We start from the raw sequence: 14,274 nt of genomic DNA, 5'->3' as shown, positions 1-14,274 counted from the left end.
GTCTGTATATACTTGTTAAATTTTGAAGTTATGTATTAGCATTTTACCTTTTCCACAATCGGGTCTTACAACAGATAATCTAACAAATACAAAAGCAATAGTAGTTGAAGCGCGAAAATTTTAATACTCTAGAAAATATAAATGGGCAAATTTAATTAATACAAAAAGGAAAGTCTCATAATAATAGATTTTTAATTAATCAAATATATTTGCTACAAGCGTAGTCATAAAGAGTGTATGTATTGAACTTTATCGCATAAAACTAAAATGCCTTTAGAAGGGTATACAAATTTTCTCAGGGCTTATCAAAAAAGCTTAAAAGCCCTCTCTCTGAAACGTAATTGACGTCAACAATACAAACACAGTTCAGTATTTCTCCCCGCCATGGCAACAGTGAAACAGCTGACGGAAATCACAGATATTGACGATCTGAAGGATCTGCAGAAGCTGTATCTCAAGGATTGGCCCAGTAACTGTGTCGCTTACTTCTGGTTGGATAATTACTTGAGATGGTTGCAGCAAAATCCGCGCTTAAATCACCTTACCTTTTATACTTTGAATAACGATTGGCAAAATGATGGATTATTTATATTGGTGGTAAACTGAATTGATCTAGAGTTTTAATTGGTTTATTTTATTATTGTTTCCAATTTTCAGCATCGCTATCAGTTGTTCTTCAGTAACTTAAGTAAACAAGAATCCGATTTGAAAGATGCTTTGAAATTATTGGATTGGTCGGGAGGCTTCAAAGTCAGTGCCATTCAAGAGAATCACCATAAAATCTACAAGGAGCTCGTTGCGGAACTCAATCTTACCATGTACCGTGAAATGCCTACCACAATGTATAGTTTGAACTGCGGGGAGGCTAGGAAACTGGAGATAAATTGCCCGGAGGGGTATTATCTGGATAAAGTGCGTTTGGAACATGCAGAGCTTATAAACGATCTATGGTCGGCCCGTCATCCTGGTTCCCTTAAACTCATTCAAATGCTAATCACTAATAATACCAATGTGGGTTTATATGAGAGGGAATCGGGTTTGTTGTGCGCCTGGTGTTTAAGGTACGCAATTTATTAGTCTTTTAAAAATTATTTACAATTTTGCTTATATACTTTTTTTTAAGACTCCAAAGCGGATTTCTGGGAGCATTGGAAGTGATCGAAACCCATCAACGTCGCGGTTTGGGGTTAGTAGTTGCTTCCGCCATTTCCAAGGCTATTGCCACCGATCTCCAGCATGACATAACGGCCCTGGTCAATATGAACAATGCTGCTGCTTGTCGCGTGTTCGAGAAACTGGATTTCAAATTGATCCGGGAGAAGCAATATTACTGGAGCATGATCAAACCGAGGCACGGAGATCAGATATCTTGGCCCAACAATGAGTAGGCCCAGACAGCAAACAGAGATTTAGGAATGTGTACAAACGCTGAACTGCAAAAACACCTATAAAATGCAATTCTATCTAAGGAAGATAACCTTGTGTGTATAAATTGGTTCACTGTCCGCTTACTAGGGAGCACTTTCTGAGATGGATCGTCTACAGCAAGTCGGTGTCCAGCAGATGGAGGACCTCAAAAGTGTGTACACCCGAGACTGGCCAAAATACTGCAAGGAATACTACTGCCTGGATAATTTTGTGGACCTTCACAGAAGGGATCCCCAGCTGGAGAATGTAAAAGTGTACGCTCTTCCCGACCTTGAACTCGGACTATTTGTGATTGTGGTAGGCGGTTTTCCTTAATTTGAGTGCCATATTTTTTTTTACTTTTTTGTTATGTGCTTCGTGAAGGATCGCAATCAGATTTCTGTGGGCTTTTTGGAGTCTGAAAGATCGGAAAGTCTTCTGAGGGAAGCCTTACTTCAGTTGGACTTCTTGGGAGGCGAACAGTTCGCCTCCATGCCAAAAAGATATTTTAAAGCTGCCATGGATGTTATTTATGCCAAAAATCTGAAAATAGATATCAATAGTGCCACCTACTCTCTGGTCTTGAGTAACGAAAAGGCCCTGCAGTTCCAAGTGGAGTGAGTTTACTTAAGGTCGCAGGATGTGTGTTTCCCAAACAAATATTAAATATTTTTTTGTTAGACCGCCAGTTGGATTTTCCTTAAAATCTTTAGATGTGAAGGATGCCAAGGTGGTTGATGATCACTGGGAGTGGAGTGAGCCGGGCACTCTTTCCTTCATCCAACGTCAGATTTTCTGCAACACCAGTGTGGGCTTGTACAAGGACGAAGACAATGAGCTCGTGGCCTGGTGTATAAGGTAAATATATCGAAGGGTCCTGTACAAACTAGATTCTCAACTATCCCTTTTCAATAGAGCTCAGGATGGTTTATTGGCAGTGCTGCAGGTCAAAAACTCCTACCAACGCAGAGGTTTCGGCGCTCTAATTGTGAAAGAGTTCTCCAGACTGGAGGCTCTTCAGGGAAATGACATTATCACCGAAGTCGTTCCAGAAAACAAGGCATCGTTGAGTCTGTTCCAGAAATTGGGCTTCAGGATTATCAATCAGTGTAATTGGCTTTTAACCGAAGCGCCCATGAGAGAACGATAAGATACATATAGGGATTGTTTTTGTACGGGTTAGACCTAAGAGAAATAAACAAATAAACATAACAATAAAAGAGAGTCTAACAAGAGAATTCTTTAAAGAGAAATGTAGAAGCCGTTTGACAAGCCGCATGATTTAATCACCCAAACCCAACAATCTAATCCATTTTAGTTTGGTTTCTTGCTTGGAAAGGTTAGTTCTGACTACTAAAATGTGCCCTCAATTGAAAGCGATTGGATTGCCAGATCTCCAGGAGTTTCAAGCACTCTTCAAACAAAACTGGCCCGAATATTGTCAGGAATACTACTGCCTGGATAACTTTATAGAGTTTCTGAAAAAGCAACCCCAAGTCAAGCATTTGAAAGTCTATACGTTGGATACAAAACAAGCCAGAGATGAGGGCATTTTCGTGATAGTGGTGAGTTCTGTTTGCATTGCACAATCTACGAGTAAACAAATCGTTAAGAGAGGCTATCTATCTATCTCTTAGGATCGCTACCAACTGTTTGTGGGCGGTTTGAACAACACAAATGGTCTTGTACAAAAAACTCTGGACTTGGTGGACTGGTCAACGGGCTTGAAATGCAGCTCTATACCCTACAGACATATTGAGGCCTTAAATAGTGTTATTGAGTCTAAAGCGTTAAAATTGGTGTTCAGGAGCCCCACCGATTTGTTTTACATGAAGGCCAAGGATGCTCTTCAGCTGAAAGTTGAGTAAGTAGCATTTCTTCCATAATTTAAAAAATTATTTATACGCTGCCTATCTTATCTAGACCCCCTGCTGGATTTGTCTTAAGATCTTTGAGTGTGGCAGATGCTCCTCTGGTAAATGAGGAGTGGCCCAATCATCACTTGGGATCTCTGTTCTTTATAGAAAGACAGATTCGCATGTGCATCAGTGTTGGGTTGTATCGGGAAGATACTCAGGAACTAGTGGCCTGGTGCATTAGGTAAGTCACCCATATATAAGTCTGTATTAATAATATTTAAACACAAATTTCTCAGATTACAAGGCGGCTACTTGGGGGCCCTGCAAGTGAAAGCGTGCCACAAACGTCGCGGATTCGGCAGTGTGGTGACCAGGGAAATATCATACCGCCTGGCAGCCCAAGGGCACGATGTAATGGCCCTCGTGGGTCCCACGAATAAGCCCTCCCACGAAATGTTCAGTAAGCTCGGCTTCCAAGTCATCGACCAATGCGAGTGGCTGAGAACGGAACCCATCCATGGAGAATTCACCTGGCCCGACGGCGAGTAATGGGTGTTTAAATATTTGTATTAAAATATTACGACTATCGGTTGTATATGAATACAAGTTTGGTATAAAAATATGCCAAGGCCTTTTCCATGTGCTATGACCAAAACTCCAATCGGGCGAGCAACTGCCGGCAGCGACCTTCCAACTGAAGGGGACTTCGCTGGATTGTCGGATCCTCCGACAGGGTCCTCGTGATCCTCCTCAAGCATGCGAGATCGTATTGCACATGATAATCATTCATTCTATAGCTATCGAATAGTAAAAACTTGGTGGCTGCGGTTTCCTCGGCCAATCGGCGAGCGGCAATGAACTCGAGGAGCTCCATAAAATCGAGGTAGTTGATGCCAAAGCTGGCCCTCAGCATTGTCTGGCAGTGGGCCTCGAAATCATCCATCTGCTGGCAATCGGAGATCTCTCGGCATACGGCCTTCAAGTTTTGCCTGAGATTCTGCCAGACCAGGGATATATTGCAGGCATTGAACCAGTTGTGATTGACGGATATGGTGTCCGTCAGGTTCCACACCTGATGGAACCAGCCACTGGGCACGAAAACAGCCTCATTGGCCCGCTGATTGATGGTGTAATATCGCACATTGTGCTCATCCAGCATTTGCTCGTCTATGCTGAAGGGCGGGTTACCCAAGCGATCGTTCAGCTTGAGCTCTTCTCCCGGCGGCATTATTATCCATTTCTTTAGGCCCACTATGTTGGTGGACCAGCTGAAGGACCCAAACACATCCGAATGATAGGAGGTCCTGAAATGGTGGAGGGTTTACTTTAAGTAGTACATCAATTTTAAAAGAGAAAGATTCGGTTTTGAGTTTGTAAATTAGAAGCTCTTAAGTGAATTGGTTTTGTTTAATTAATTGTATTTTAGTTACGATTGAAATCGAATTAAAAGCGTAGTTTTCGTGTTGAATTTTAGAGTACAATTTTTTAATTTAACTATATACAATTAATTAACATATTTACCATTTCATACAATTCAATTGTAATTCAAGTTGTAAGTAATATAAAATAGTAACAAGTACTTCTTATTAGGGAATGAGACTCTAATGTCCAATTAAGAATAACAAATACTAAACATGTTGTTATAAAATAAAGACAATTTCACTGTAGGGAATTCAGTAAAAATCTGTTCAGTGTTTCACAAAAAGGAATCATTACCATGAGTTCTTGGGTCCCATGTAGACGAATCTGTAGTCGTCCTTCTTCTGATCAATCAGTTGTTCGTTGAGCCAATCGGAGGCAAAGTATTTAGGCACCTTGTAGAAGTTATAGTCCGGCATTTGGGCAGCCAGATGCCAGTCCTTGAGGTAGAGATTGTCCCTGGTCGCGGGATCCACATTACTGTTGACTTCCGGTGATGATAATGATGATAATGGTGATGATGATTGATTCCCGGTGCTACTTCGCCATCTCTCGAGGTAATCGTGAAAATTGAGCTCCAGTTTGGTGTGACTATTGAAGTACGACGAATTACAATCGGCGACTGGAACCGGGCCATTGGCAATCTTATTTTTGAGGTAGTCAAAGTTGATGGAAGAGGATGCACTGGGGGGATTGGAGTTGAGATCCCTGGCTTCCTGGACAGCGGTCCACTGCTGGCACTCCCAATCGTTGGAGACGTCCGTGATGATGACCGGGAAATTCTTGTGCATGTAGCGCCAGTAAAAATCGTTATAACTTAGTCCAGTGCACCGCTGGATTTCGTCGGGCAGCAGCTGTTCGTCATTTTTCCCAATTTCCTCGGGTTGCAACTGGAGAAGGTTATCCCCATCCAGCGCCTCTGACGCCATTCAATTTGGCAGTGGGGCTCCTCAGTCCTTAAATCCTCAATCATGCCATAGAGTAAGAAATGTATAGAGGCACCATTTGCTCTGCCCGGACCTCTGCCCAAGCTCTGCTGAGAGCCATGTTCGAAGCTAACCTTGATTTCCCACCCCACTTTTCAGTTTTTGGATCGAACTTGCAATTCGGTCCCATGGTGAATTTGCAACTGCACTGCTCGCACCAGCCCTTAGCAATGGGAGCGAGCAGTTCAGATGCAGAAACTCACCGCGGGACCGAATTACAAGTTCGAATCGAACCGTGAGAGACTGAAAATTTCCCCTGTTTTAGTCTAGGTGGCATCACTGGAAAAGTCACTCGAGAGAGCGGCAGAGCAAATGGTGCCTCTATACATTTCTTACTCTATGATCATGCAACTGGCTGTGGTTTTTGTGAGTTGTTCATGCAAAAGTTCCAAGGCAAAATTTTGTTATTTGTGAGTTTTATGAAATAGTGTGACCATCGCCACCAAATGTCATATGGTCCAGGTATTATATCGATATCGTTATTCATCGATATCTTTGTAGGCCATATATTTAGTATATTAAAGGGGTATTTTAAATTATGTTGTAGACAATTTTTAATATCTTATCTTAAATACTTATTTTTACCTAATAAAAGCTAAAGTAATATAAAAACCAAATTATTTGTTATTTCTTAGGCTTATAAACAGACAACTTAAAAAAATTTAACGAAAAACACAATATAATTTCAAAACGTATTAAATAAATAACGGCTATTAAAAACACTTAAAAATATTAAATGGTTTTAGAGTACACACAAATGCTTTTTCAAATAACCGCTTAGACTCAAAATGATGGCCCACTTTTTTCCTCTACCACTTTTTTAAAACAAAACAAGCATTTGGATTTTCTTTAATTGTTTTTTTTATTTACTGCAATTGGTTTGCCTTTTGAGTTTTATTCTCTAAACATTTTACCATTTTCAAGTTTTTAACTACAATTTGGATTTACATATGCGTGTCTGAGATTGTGTTTTTGTTTCTGTTAATTTCAAACTAAAGAAGAGATCAAGTAAATAATAAGACATTTGGAAAATTGAGTTTCTGTGTATATATGCATGTCTTTCGGTTTAATCTCTATATCTAGGCATATTCGTATATGTATAAACTTTACAGATATTTATTCTCGACCTTCCAGGTCTGACTAAGAACTAAAAACTAAGTGATTACCAACAACTCTGCTCATCAGACCCAGTACAATAATACGCTTAAATTGTTTGCTAGAAAACCATATAATGACCATATAAATAAGAGCATAGGTAAAAATGCTATATACATATACAAAATCGTACAAAACGTAACAATAGATTATATATATATATATATATATATATATATATATATATACCCATATATATACAATATTTGTAGAGAGTTTGGTTATTTGTTTTTGGGTTTTGGCTTAAAAAATGTACAATTATTGAATTTGTCTTGGGTTTTTGGATTTCTGCTTGCAATAATTAGTTTAGCATGTATAATTTGTTTACTTAGACTAGACGCATTTTTCTAGGTTTTTCTTCTTGTGTTTTCTTTTTGTTTAGAAGGTACAGAGAGACTGACTGACAGAGCGACTTGATCTATTTGTGTGTAGGGGCATATGTTGAAAATCGTGACTTTTATATGAATTCATGTATATAGTTATAAATTATTCCTATGCTTAATCCATTTCGAATCTATGTACAATTTATTGTGTGGCAGGCAGGGCCACGCCCACACTTTGCTTACGTGCTAATTTAGTATTTATTACGCTATTCATTCTTTCAGTTTGCACGGTTTTAAACTGCTTAAAAATTTAACTAAACATTTAATTGTTGTCCCTTAGCTGGAACTAAAGTAGTTCTTTTTTCATTTTTTTTCGCCTAAGATTTATTTAAATATTTTACTCATTTATTTTTAAGTGTATGCTTCCCCACTCACAAGAATTTGCATTGAATTTAAATGCAAGAAATTAAATACTTTTATATAATTTAATATAATTTTTTGTATCTAAGTTTATTACATACTTGATATGTAGTTTTCGTGTACAAAAGTGGACTAATAAAAAACATTAGAGGGATAGAAATTAGATTTTGTTGGTCCAGTTGGAGATGAGATAACAAAATCTGGTTCTTATATTGAATAGGGATTGAAAATATTGAGAACTTTCAATTTGTGCGGTTTTTTTTTGTGCTGTTTATAATTAAGTTTTGCCTTGTGATGCAGTCTGAAGATTGTCACCAAAATTTAAACAAAATTCGATTTGATTACCAGGGGGAAAAGAGGAAGTAATGCCTTAATAATGCCAAATAATCAGGCATTTAAATATCTATATCTCTTAAATTTAAATATTTAAAGCTTAAATAGTACATGTTTATGCTGCCATTTAGTCAAATTTATATTTATAGATTTGCTACATAGGCTTATCCACAATACTTATGAAGCAGGAGTTCAATCGATTTTCGCGTGTGATTTTGGGGACTTTCCCGGCATCTCTGGTACAACCTCAGTGTGTTTGGATCCAGTGCTCAATTAGCTGGATGTACAATTGTAGGGATCGTCAGTGCGGAAATTCGGATGATCTTCGAAGGGTTTTACGCCCGCTGCCTTTTTGTCATCCCTCATTTTTTCCACCTGCTGCATAACCCTCAGGAAATTCCCGCCTGCTAGTTTGGTCAGCTCATCGATGGTCCAACCGCCTCCAAGAAGTTCAGCAAACAGAGTCGGATACGAAGATACATCCTCCAGTCCTTTGGGGGTACTAAAAAGCAGATTCCAGGTTCGTAAGACATTAGCCATAAATTATTTGACAGAAAATTTTACAACACATATTTCAAAAACCTCTCCGCACAATTAAATTTAATTTTCGTGCACAACATACAAAATAAATTGAATATACAAACCAAAGGCAGAGCCAAAGGCAAAATTACTCAAATGCAGAACAAAATTCTGAGCGTAATAAAGTCGCATCGAGTCAAGCAACATAGCAATACAAATAAATAATAAATAGCACACAAAGGAAAATAAATAATAAATAACCATTTTGCTGGCCGAACGCTCAAGTGCTCGGTAATCATATTTTATGAACAGGCATTTGTACAAATAAATAATAATTTAGTTTTATATGCAGGCGTTTAGGTCAAACACGGTTTAAATGACAGAAACAGCAAAAAAGCGGGTCAGTGAATGAACAAAGATAAATTATATAGGGTGATACATCTTTGAAATAACCTCTTTTTAATTGATTTATCCCATATTGCAGCTAATTTGTCATTATTTTCCTGCAACCTTTTTTAAGCCAAAACTCATAGACTTTCAACATAATTTAACACCCTGTTTGACCGATATAAAATATTTGAAGCACTCTCGAAAAATAAACCATAACAACTGCGGCGAACAAAGCAATTTATGTCCTATTCTCTTGGATTAGCTTGTGCCATTTCCAATTACTCCATTTGAATATAGGCAGAATTGGTTTTCGTGCGTCAGTATGTATGTGTTGCCAAATTAATAGCACTCATTTGCGGCTTTTGATGGCAAAAACTTAAAATCAATTTCCAATATTTGGGCAGAAGTAATGAGAATTTAATTAAATAAACAAACCCCAAAAAATATGGGCAGGTGTCATGGAGGCCCAACGAGCCTTTAAAGTGGAAATTCGTTTTATTAGGCAAAATCCACTATGTGGCTTGACACGAACCGGAAACAAAACCATTTGACATTTAGTAATTTCATAGAGTTTTAGATTATTTATTGTTTCGCGTAAGTGTGTGTGTCGTATTCTGGACCCAGGCAATTGCCCCATAAATATTCATATATACAAATTTCTGTTTTCTTGTTTTTATTGGTCCCCAGCCCAGTACCTCGAAAACATTTCTGTGGTCGCGTAGCCCAAAAACCAAAACAAAATGAAGTTCATTTCGGTGGAAATTGATTTACATGGTTATTTTTTGCTATGGTCCTTGTTGTTATTTTTGGATGGCGCTCATATGCTCATATACTCATTTTTGGCCATGTACTCAAAATTTTTAATTCGAAAACAGCCAAGGGAGATGGTGATTGGGGCGACAGGTAGGTTTATCAAAATTTCAGCTACAACATTTTGTTTGTTTTTGCATTGTGTCCACGATGCAATGAAATGGAAATCTATGCAAATGCATTTTCCCCGGCATCACGGGAATAATTACAACGATAATGAAGACGAATGATGTTGATGATGACGATGAGAGCGGTGAAATAGGACATTCGGCCACTGGTCAACTCTTTGAGGTAATGAACATTTTGGTCATGCTAATGAGGACATGCTTTAAAAATGGTTTGCATCAAATTTCAGTCAGAAAATTGTACTGATTCGCGGGAGATTTAATGGCCGTTTTGGAATTAAATCCATTTAAAGGGAAGTCTAAAAGATTACAAACTAATTTATCCGATATCGTTGCAATTTTATACTTGATGACGAATTTAATATATACTTTTTCTGAGTATTTGGTGGCACATTACGAATTACAAAAATTAAACATATCTTTTTATTTAAATAAAAGTGTGCTACTAAAAATATGGTGGCAACGGTTTCGTTTATTTTCATGGTGACCCAATAAAGGTTTATTACTTTTTTTTATCACAACTTTCGAAATTTTATTCCCACAAAGTAATTGCATTCATTCAATCCTTTTACGACTACCATAAGTTCTCAATCGCAATCCGTGTGCTGATAATCTTTATAGCTCTCCACCCGTTTGCCCGATGAGAGCTCATTAAATTATCTTAAAAATCTCGTTAACAGATTGCACAAGTTGTTCGAGATTGCCCCACCGGAGAAAAAAGGAAATGGTAGAAAGTGTCCGTAATGAGCGGTATAATAATAACGGTCTATCCACATCTATCGTACCGCTGGCAATATGCCATTTTAAGTCCGCGGACTTAAATATGATCAATTAATAACTTAAAAAAACTCAAAGGAGGGGCAAACAAGAGAATGGAAGCCACCTGAAGGACATCGTGCATGCATATCGACTACGGTGGGCGAGAGGAACAATGTGAATTTAAGTGAAATAAATGACTTTTACTTACTAATTAATGCCGTCGTAGCCGGCGCCCAGTCCAACGTGATCGATGCCAGCGACTCGCTTAATGTGATTAATATGCGCTGTGTGGCCAAGTGTGTGTGTGTGTTTTGTGAGTGTGTCGGTCGGCGGAAGGATATCCGGTGGCAGGGTTGCCATTGCCATTTGTTGTCAAGTTCATTAATGGCGATTGTTTAAGATCCGCCGCCATTGTTGTTGTATTCGCCGTCATAAGTCAGCGTTATTAAAATGTTCGCGAATTTGAAATGTATCCACGGCAGCCGGAAAAACAAAGGCATGAAAAGAAAGTGAAGGAGCAGACATTAGAGGGCTTTATTACCAGACGAACACTTGGAAATATTATATTGTAATTATTATTTTCGTATTATCAATGTTTTTTATTATTTTATTGAGATTTCAACAATTCATTAAAACATATTTATTCTAATGCACTAAAAATTTTATAAAACCCATAAGTTGTTAAAAAAAAATAAAGTCTATTAAGCAGCGATTCTCATCTGTTTTTTCTCAAATTCTTCTTATTTTTCTCTAAGTGTATCCGTAAAAAAAGTGGAGGCATCAGAGGTGGCTCAAAGAAAGACAACGAATTCAGGAAGTGATTACGAGAGCCATTTTGATGGCGCGTCAAAAGCAATGCCACAAAAATCAGAAAATCAGAATAGAAAGGGGACCAAGAGGGGCAGTGTCAAAGGGTGGTAAAAGGGGAAATAAAAGAAGAGGGGAGGCTATAATGAACTAACTGAAACAATAGCCTGACAATCAGGATCCCATGCAACAAAGGCCAACCGCGACCAAGTCACTGACTTTGATTGATTTCGGATGGGGCGAAGTTCCCTCAAAGGCATTCAACAAGGTATAAATGAAACTTCATTTAGTTTTATCCTGCCGAACTGTCATAGGAAAACATTTATGGAAATATAAAGTCGCTAAAAAAGGGTGTTTAAAAAAATGTTATATAATATGATTAAAAAAAAGTATATTCGGAAAATGTTTAGGTTTAGGTTTCATTTTTTAAATTTAAATTTCAATTTTAAAATAAATTAATATAAAAAAAAACATTAACCACTTACCGACTGCATCGTGTACGGTGGAGTTGTCGCTGCAGGAGAGGAACTTCGAGTAGAAGTTGACCATGACCAGGCCGCCGTTTTTGGCCAGCGCTTGCAGGATGTCGTCCTGGACGTTGCGGCTCGTGTTGCAGAGCTCGTAGGCCGAGGAGTGTGAGAAGATGACAGGTGCCTCGCTCACCTCCAGGGCGTCCCGCATGGTGCCCTTGGAGACGTGCGACAGGTCGACCATCATGCCCAGTCGATTCATTTCGCGGATGATTGTCTGTAACGTACAGAAGTAGTCGGATTAATCAGAGGTGTGCATTACTTACTTAGTTAGTGATTAGTGTTAAGGCGGTGGCACTATCTCCCTCTAATTTAATATACTTAAGTTGGCCTTTCCCCGGAAGAGATGCTGAGGGCATAAAAACCTAAGCCGCATGTCATAAAACATAAGTAATGACCACGCAGGCAAAGTACATCTTCAAACGCTTTTCATTATGCATGGGATTTTATTTAACCTTTGACTTCCACCCCTGACCCCTGACCCCTTAACCCGCCAACGCCACCGCCACCGCCGCCGCCCAAGTAAATTGATATAGCTGGCAGCCTGTGTAATTCGTATTTATGCGCGGATTTATGGGGATTCATTGGGCGAATCCGTGGTCGAGTGTGTGTGTGTGTGTATGTGTGTGTTTGGGCCTTACATAATTACTAATCTGATGCAAGTTGACCCCCCCCCCCCCCCACTAGGCTATTAGCTCCAAGGAGACGCACAAATTATGTGGACAAAATTTATTACATTGTTGGACGTTAAATAAGGGAACTGTGATTAAACATTTCAATGGAGGAAGAATTATCCCGAGTGTAAGCATTTGTTCTATGCGTATCTCGGCATACAGTTTTATATTTATCTCTTTTGTTTGCCATTATAGTGCGAAACACAAGCTAAAATAATATTCAGTTTATTTATTTATAAAATTATCAAAGTGGAAAATTATAAAACTCATTTTAAAACATTTCACATTCCTACTTTTCCGGAATGATATAGATAAATTTAATTTAAAAGGATTAATTAAGGAAAAAAAATAATATCACATTTTTAAATCTTTATTAGAGATAAATTTGACTGAAAACTAAGAAACTAAATTAGTATATTCCACTGTTAATGAGCCTACACCAACCTAAGAACAACCTTTCCCTTTTTGTCCTTGTTTTTCTGACCAAATTGCTGTGTATTTTATGCCCGATGCCGCTTGGCAGATAATTTTTAATTACATGCACATATACACGACATATCAGCATGCTCTTAAATATATGTATCCCCTCATATATACGCATATATTTATATAACAACCGTATAGCCATATCATTTGGAGGCGGCGGCAATTCGGTGCCTCTCAAATTAGCCGACAATTTGTTGTTGTTTGCTGCCAGCTTATATGGGTGTGTGTGTGTGTGTTTGTGTGTGTGTGCGTGCAATTGGGCGGAGTGTGTACTTAATGGGCGTGGCATTAAGGGCGAAGGCAAACACACACAAGCGCCAAAAACTAATTGCAACTGTGTGCGTGGGTGAAAATGTGTATTAAATGCTTATTGTCGCTTAATTACGCACACAAAATGCCAAATAGAAAAGGGATAAAGGAGGCGTGGCAGAATTCGATTTTGAGTGCTATTGGGGCATTAAATCTTAATTAACGAAGCATAGGCCCAAATTGGTTTTATGCACTTGACTATGCCTGTGCACTAGGGGAAAGAGGAGCGCGGAAGCAAATTAAAATTACCAAATTATTTGGTGATTAATTACTTCGCCAGGCAACTGGAAACAAATAATTTGTCAGGCCATGTTTACGGGTGTATATGGGCACATATTTATTGATATTTACACCGCATATTTGCATGAAACCCAGAAGGAAAAATCATTTGGCAGTTATAAAATACACATAATTATAATCAATTCAGTGTGAAATATGTTTTTCTCTAGGCTCTTCGGGCAATTCCTTGCTTGATGCTAGCCAGTCACATTAAACTGAATTTTTAATTGGGGGCTTTGGGTTTATTTGTCGCAAATAAAATCAAAGAAATTTCCAAACATTTCCTTACAACATTTAATTCTCCTACGGCAAGCAGAAATTTTAATATTTTGATGTGCAAATAACTCTGTGAAATAAATTGAGTTCTACCTTCACTTTGACACATTTCTGCCCGCTGCTTGCTGCCTGTAAAAAGGACATTCAAACAATGCCTGGTGACCAACAATGCCGTGGGTGGACAATTTGTTTCACAACGAGAATCAGACATTTTTCTGTTGGTCAATTTCTATGGAAAGTTTTCACATTTACTCATTAATGTCAGCAGGATTGCTTTATGTATTATCGTTTTGATATGTTTTCACAACAATGCCGTCTGTTTGACAGTTTGACATAAGCAGAAAAATAGTTCCGATTGTTATTAATTTTGTATCAATTGCTTTTATGGCTTAAATGATTTTGTATAGA

At 38.3% G+C, this 14,274-nt stretch overlaps 4 protein-coding genes across 8 annotated transcripts in view; 2 read left to right on the top strand and 2 right to left on the bottom strand.

Moving 5' to 3' along the window:
• The first annotated feature begins 345 nt into the window (after positions 1-345).
• LOC128263514 (uncharacterized) lies at positions 346-2,631 on the top strand. The gene is made up of 8 exons (XM_052998595.1): positions 346-597; positions 658-1,061; positions 1,124-1,384; positions 1,470-1,485; positions 1,516-1,725; positions 1,792-2,024; positions 2,089-2,265; positions 2,323-2,631. Exons 1-8 carry the CDS (start codon positions 385-387, stop codon positions 2,555-2,557), a joined length of 1,749 nt encoding a protein of 582 aa, XP_052854555.1. The 5' UTR covers positions 346-384; the 3' UTR covers positions 2,558-2,631.
• Positions 2,632-2,669: 38 nt separating this feature from the next.
• LOC128261916 (uncharacterized) lies at positions 2,670-3,888 on the top strand. The gene is made up of 4 exons (XM_052995857.1): positions 2,670-2,972; positions 3,045-3,271; positions 3,331-3,507; positions 3,563-3,888. The coding sequence occupies exons 1-4, from the start codon at positions 2,766-2,768 to the stop codon at positions 3,813-3,815; spliced, it is 864 nt and encodes a 287-aa protein (XP_052851817.1). The 5' UTR covers positions 2,670-2,765; the 3' UTR covers positions 3,816-3,888.
• LOC128261915 (2-oxoglutarate and iron-dependent oxygenase JMJD4 homolog) lies at positions 3,813-6,110 on the bottom strand. 3 transcript variants are annotated; one of them, XM_052995855.1, is made up of 3 exons: positions 6,008-6,110; positions 4,983-5,641; positions 3,813-4,570 (listed from the first exon to the last, which is right to left on the bottom strand). In XM_052995855.1, the coding sequence occupies exons 2-3, from the start codon at positions 5,612-5,614 to the stop codon at positions 3,910-3,912; spliced, it is 1,293 nt and encodes a 430-aa protein (XP_052851815.1). In that variant the 5' UTR covers positions 5,615-5,641; positions 6,008-6,110; the 3' UTR covers positions 3,813-3,909. The 3 variants fall into 3 exon arrangements, with proteins under 3 accessions (XP_052851815.1, XP_052851814.1, XP_052851813.1); XM_052995854.1 differs by having other exon boundaries at positions 4,983-5,649; positions 6,008-6,029; XM_052995853.1 differs by lacking the exon at positions 6,008-6,110 and having other exon boundaries at positions 4,983-5,989.
• Positions 6,111-7,395: 1,285 nt separating this feature from the next.
• The window catches only part of LOC128263515 (uncharacterized), a 123,472-nt gene continuing 116,593 nt past the window's right edge, over positions 7,396-14,274 (bottom strand). For all 3 annotated transcript variants that reach the window (XM_052998597.1, XM_052998596.1, XM_052998598.1), the window contains 3 exons: positions 11,798-12,059; positions 10,714-10,789; positions 7,396-8,404 (listed from right to left, as the gene is read on the bottom strand). In XM_052998597.1, coding sequence (XP_052854557.1) covers positions 8,176-8,404; positions 10,714-10,789; positions 11,798-12,059 — 567 coding nt within the window. In that variant the 3' untranslated portion in view covers positions 7,396-8,175. The remainder of the gene's footprint in view (positions 8,405-10,713; positions 10,790-11,797; positions 12,060-14,274) is intronic.

Source organism: Drosophila gunungcola, unplaced genomic scaffold, assembly GCF_025200985.1.
Source record: "Drosophila gunungcola strain Sukarami unplaced genomic scaffold, Dgunungcola_SK_2 000001F, whole genome shotgun sequence".
Taxonomy (NCBI): domain Eukaryota; kingdom Metazoa; phylum Arthropoda; class Insecta; order Diptera; family Drosophilidae; genus Drosophila; species Drosophila gunungcola.
This window is presented reverse-complemented; position numbering and strand designations above follow the sequence as displayed.

Bases quoted from the DNA above. Each gene is read 5' to 3' on its own strand.
- LOC128263514 (XM_052998595.1), top strand. From the start codon at position 385: ATGGCAACAGTGAAACAGCTGACGGAAATCACAGATATTGACGATCTG. The intron at 2,025-2,088 runs GTGAGTTTACTT...TTTTTTTGTTAG, and splicing joins GCCCTGCAGTTCCAAGTGGA to ACCGCCAGTTGGATTTTCCT. The intron at 2,266-2,322 runs GTAAATATATCG...CCTTTTCAATAG, and splicing joins CTCGTGGCCTGGTGTATAAG to AGCTCAGGATGGTTTATTGG.
- LOC128261916 (XM_052995857.1), top strand. From the start codon at position 2,766: ATGTGCCCTCAATTGAAAGCGATTGGATTGCCAGATCTCCAGGAGTTT. The intron at 3,272-3,330 runs GTAAGTAGCATT...TATCTTATCTAG, and splicing joins GCTCTTCAGCTGAAAGTTGA to ACCCCCTGCTGGATTTGTCT. The intron at 3,508-3,562 runs GTAAGTCACCCA...CAAATTTCTCAG, and splicing joins CTAGTGGCCTGGTGCATTAG to ATTACAAGGCGGCTACTTGG.
- LOC128261915 (XM_052995855.1), bottom strand. From the start codon at position 5,614: ATGGCGTCAGAGGCGCTGGATGGGGATAACCTTCTCCAGTTGCAACCC. The intron at 4,571-4,982 runs GTAATGATTCCT...CCACCATTTCAG, and splicing joins ATGGGACCCAAGAACTCATG to GACCTCCTATCATTCGGATG.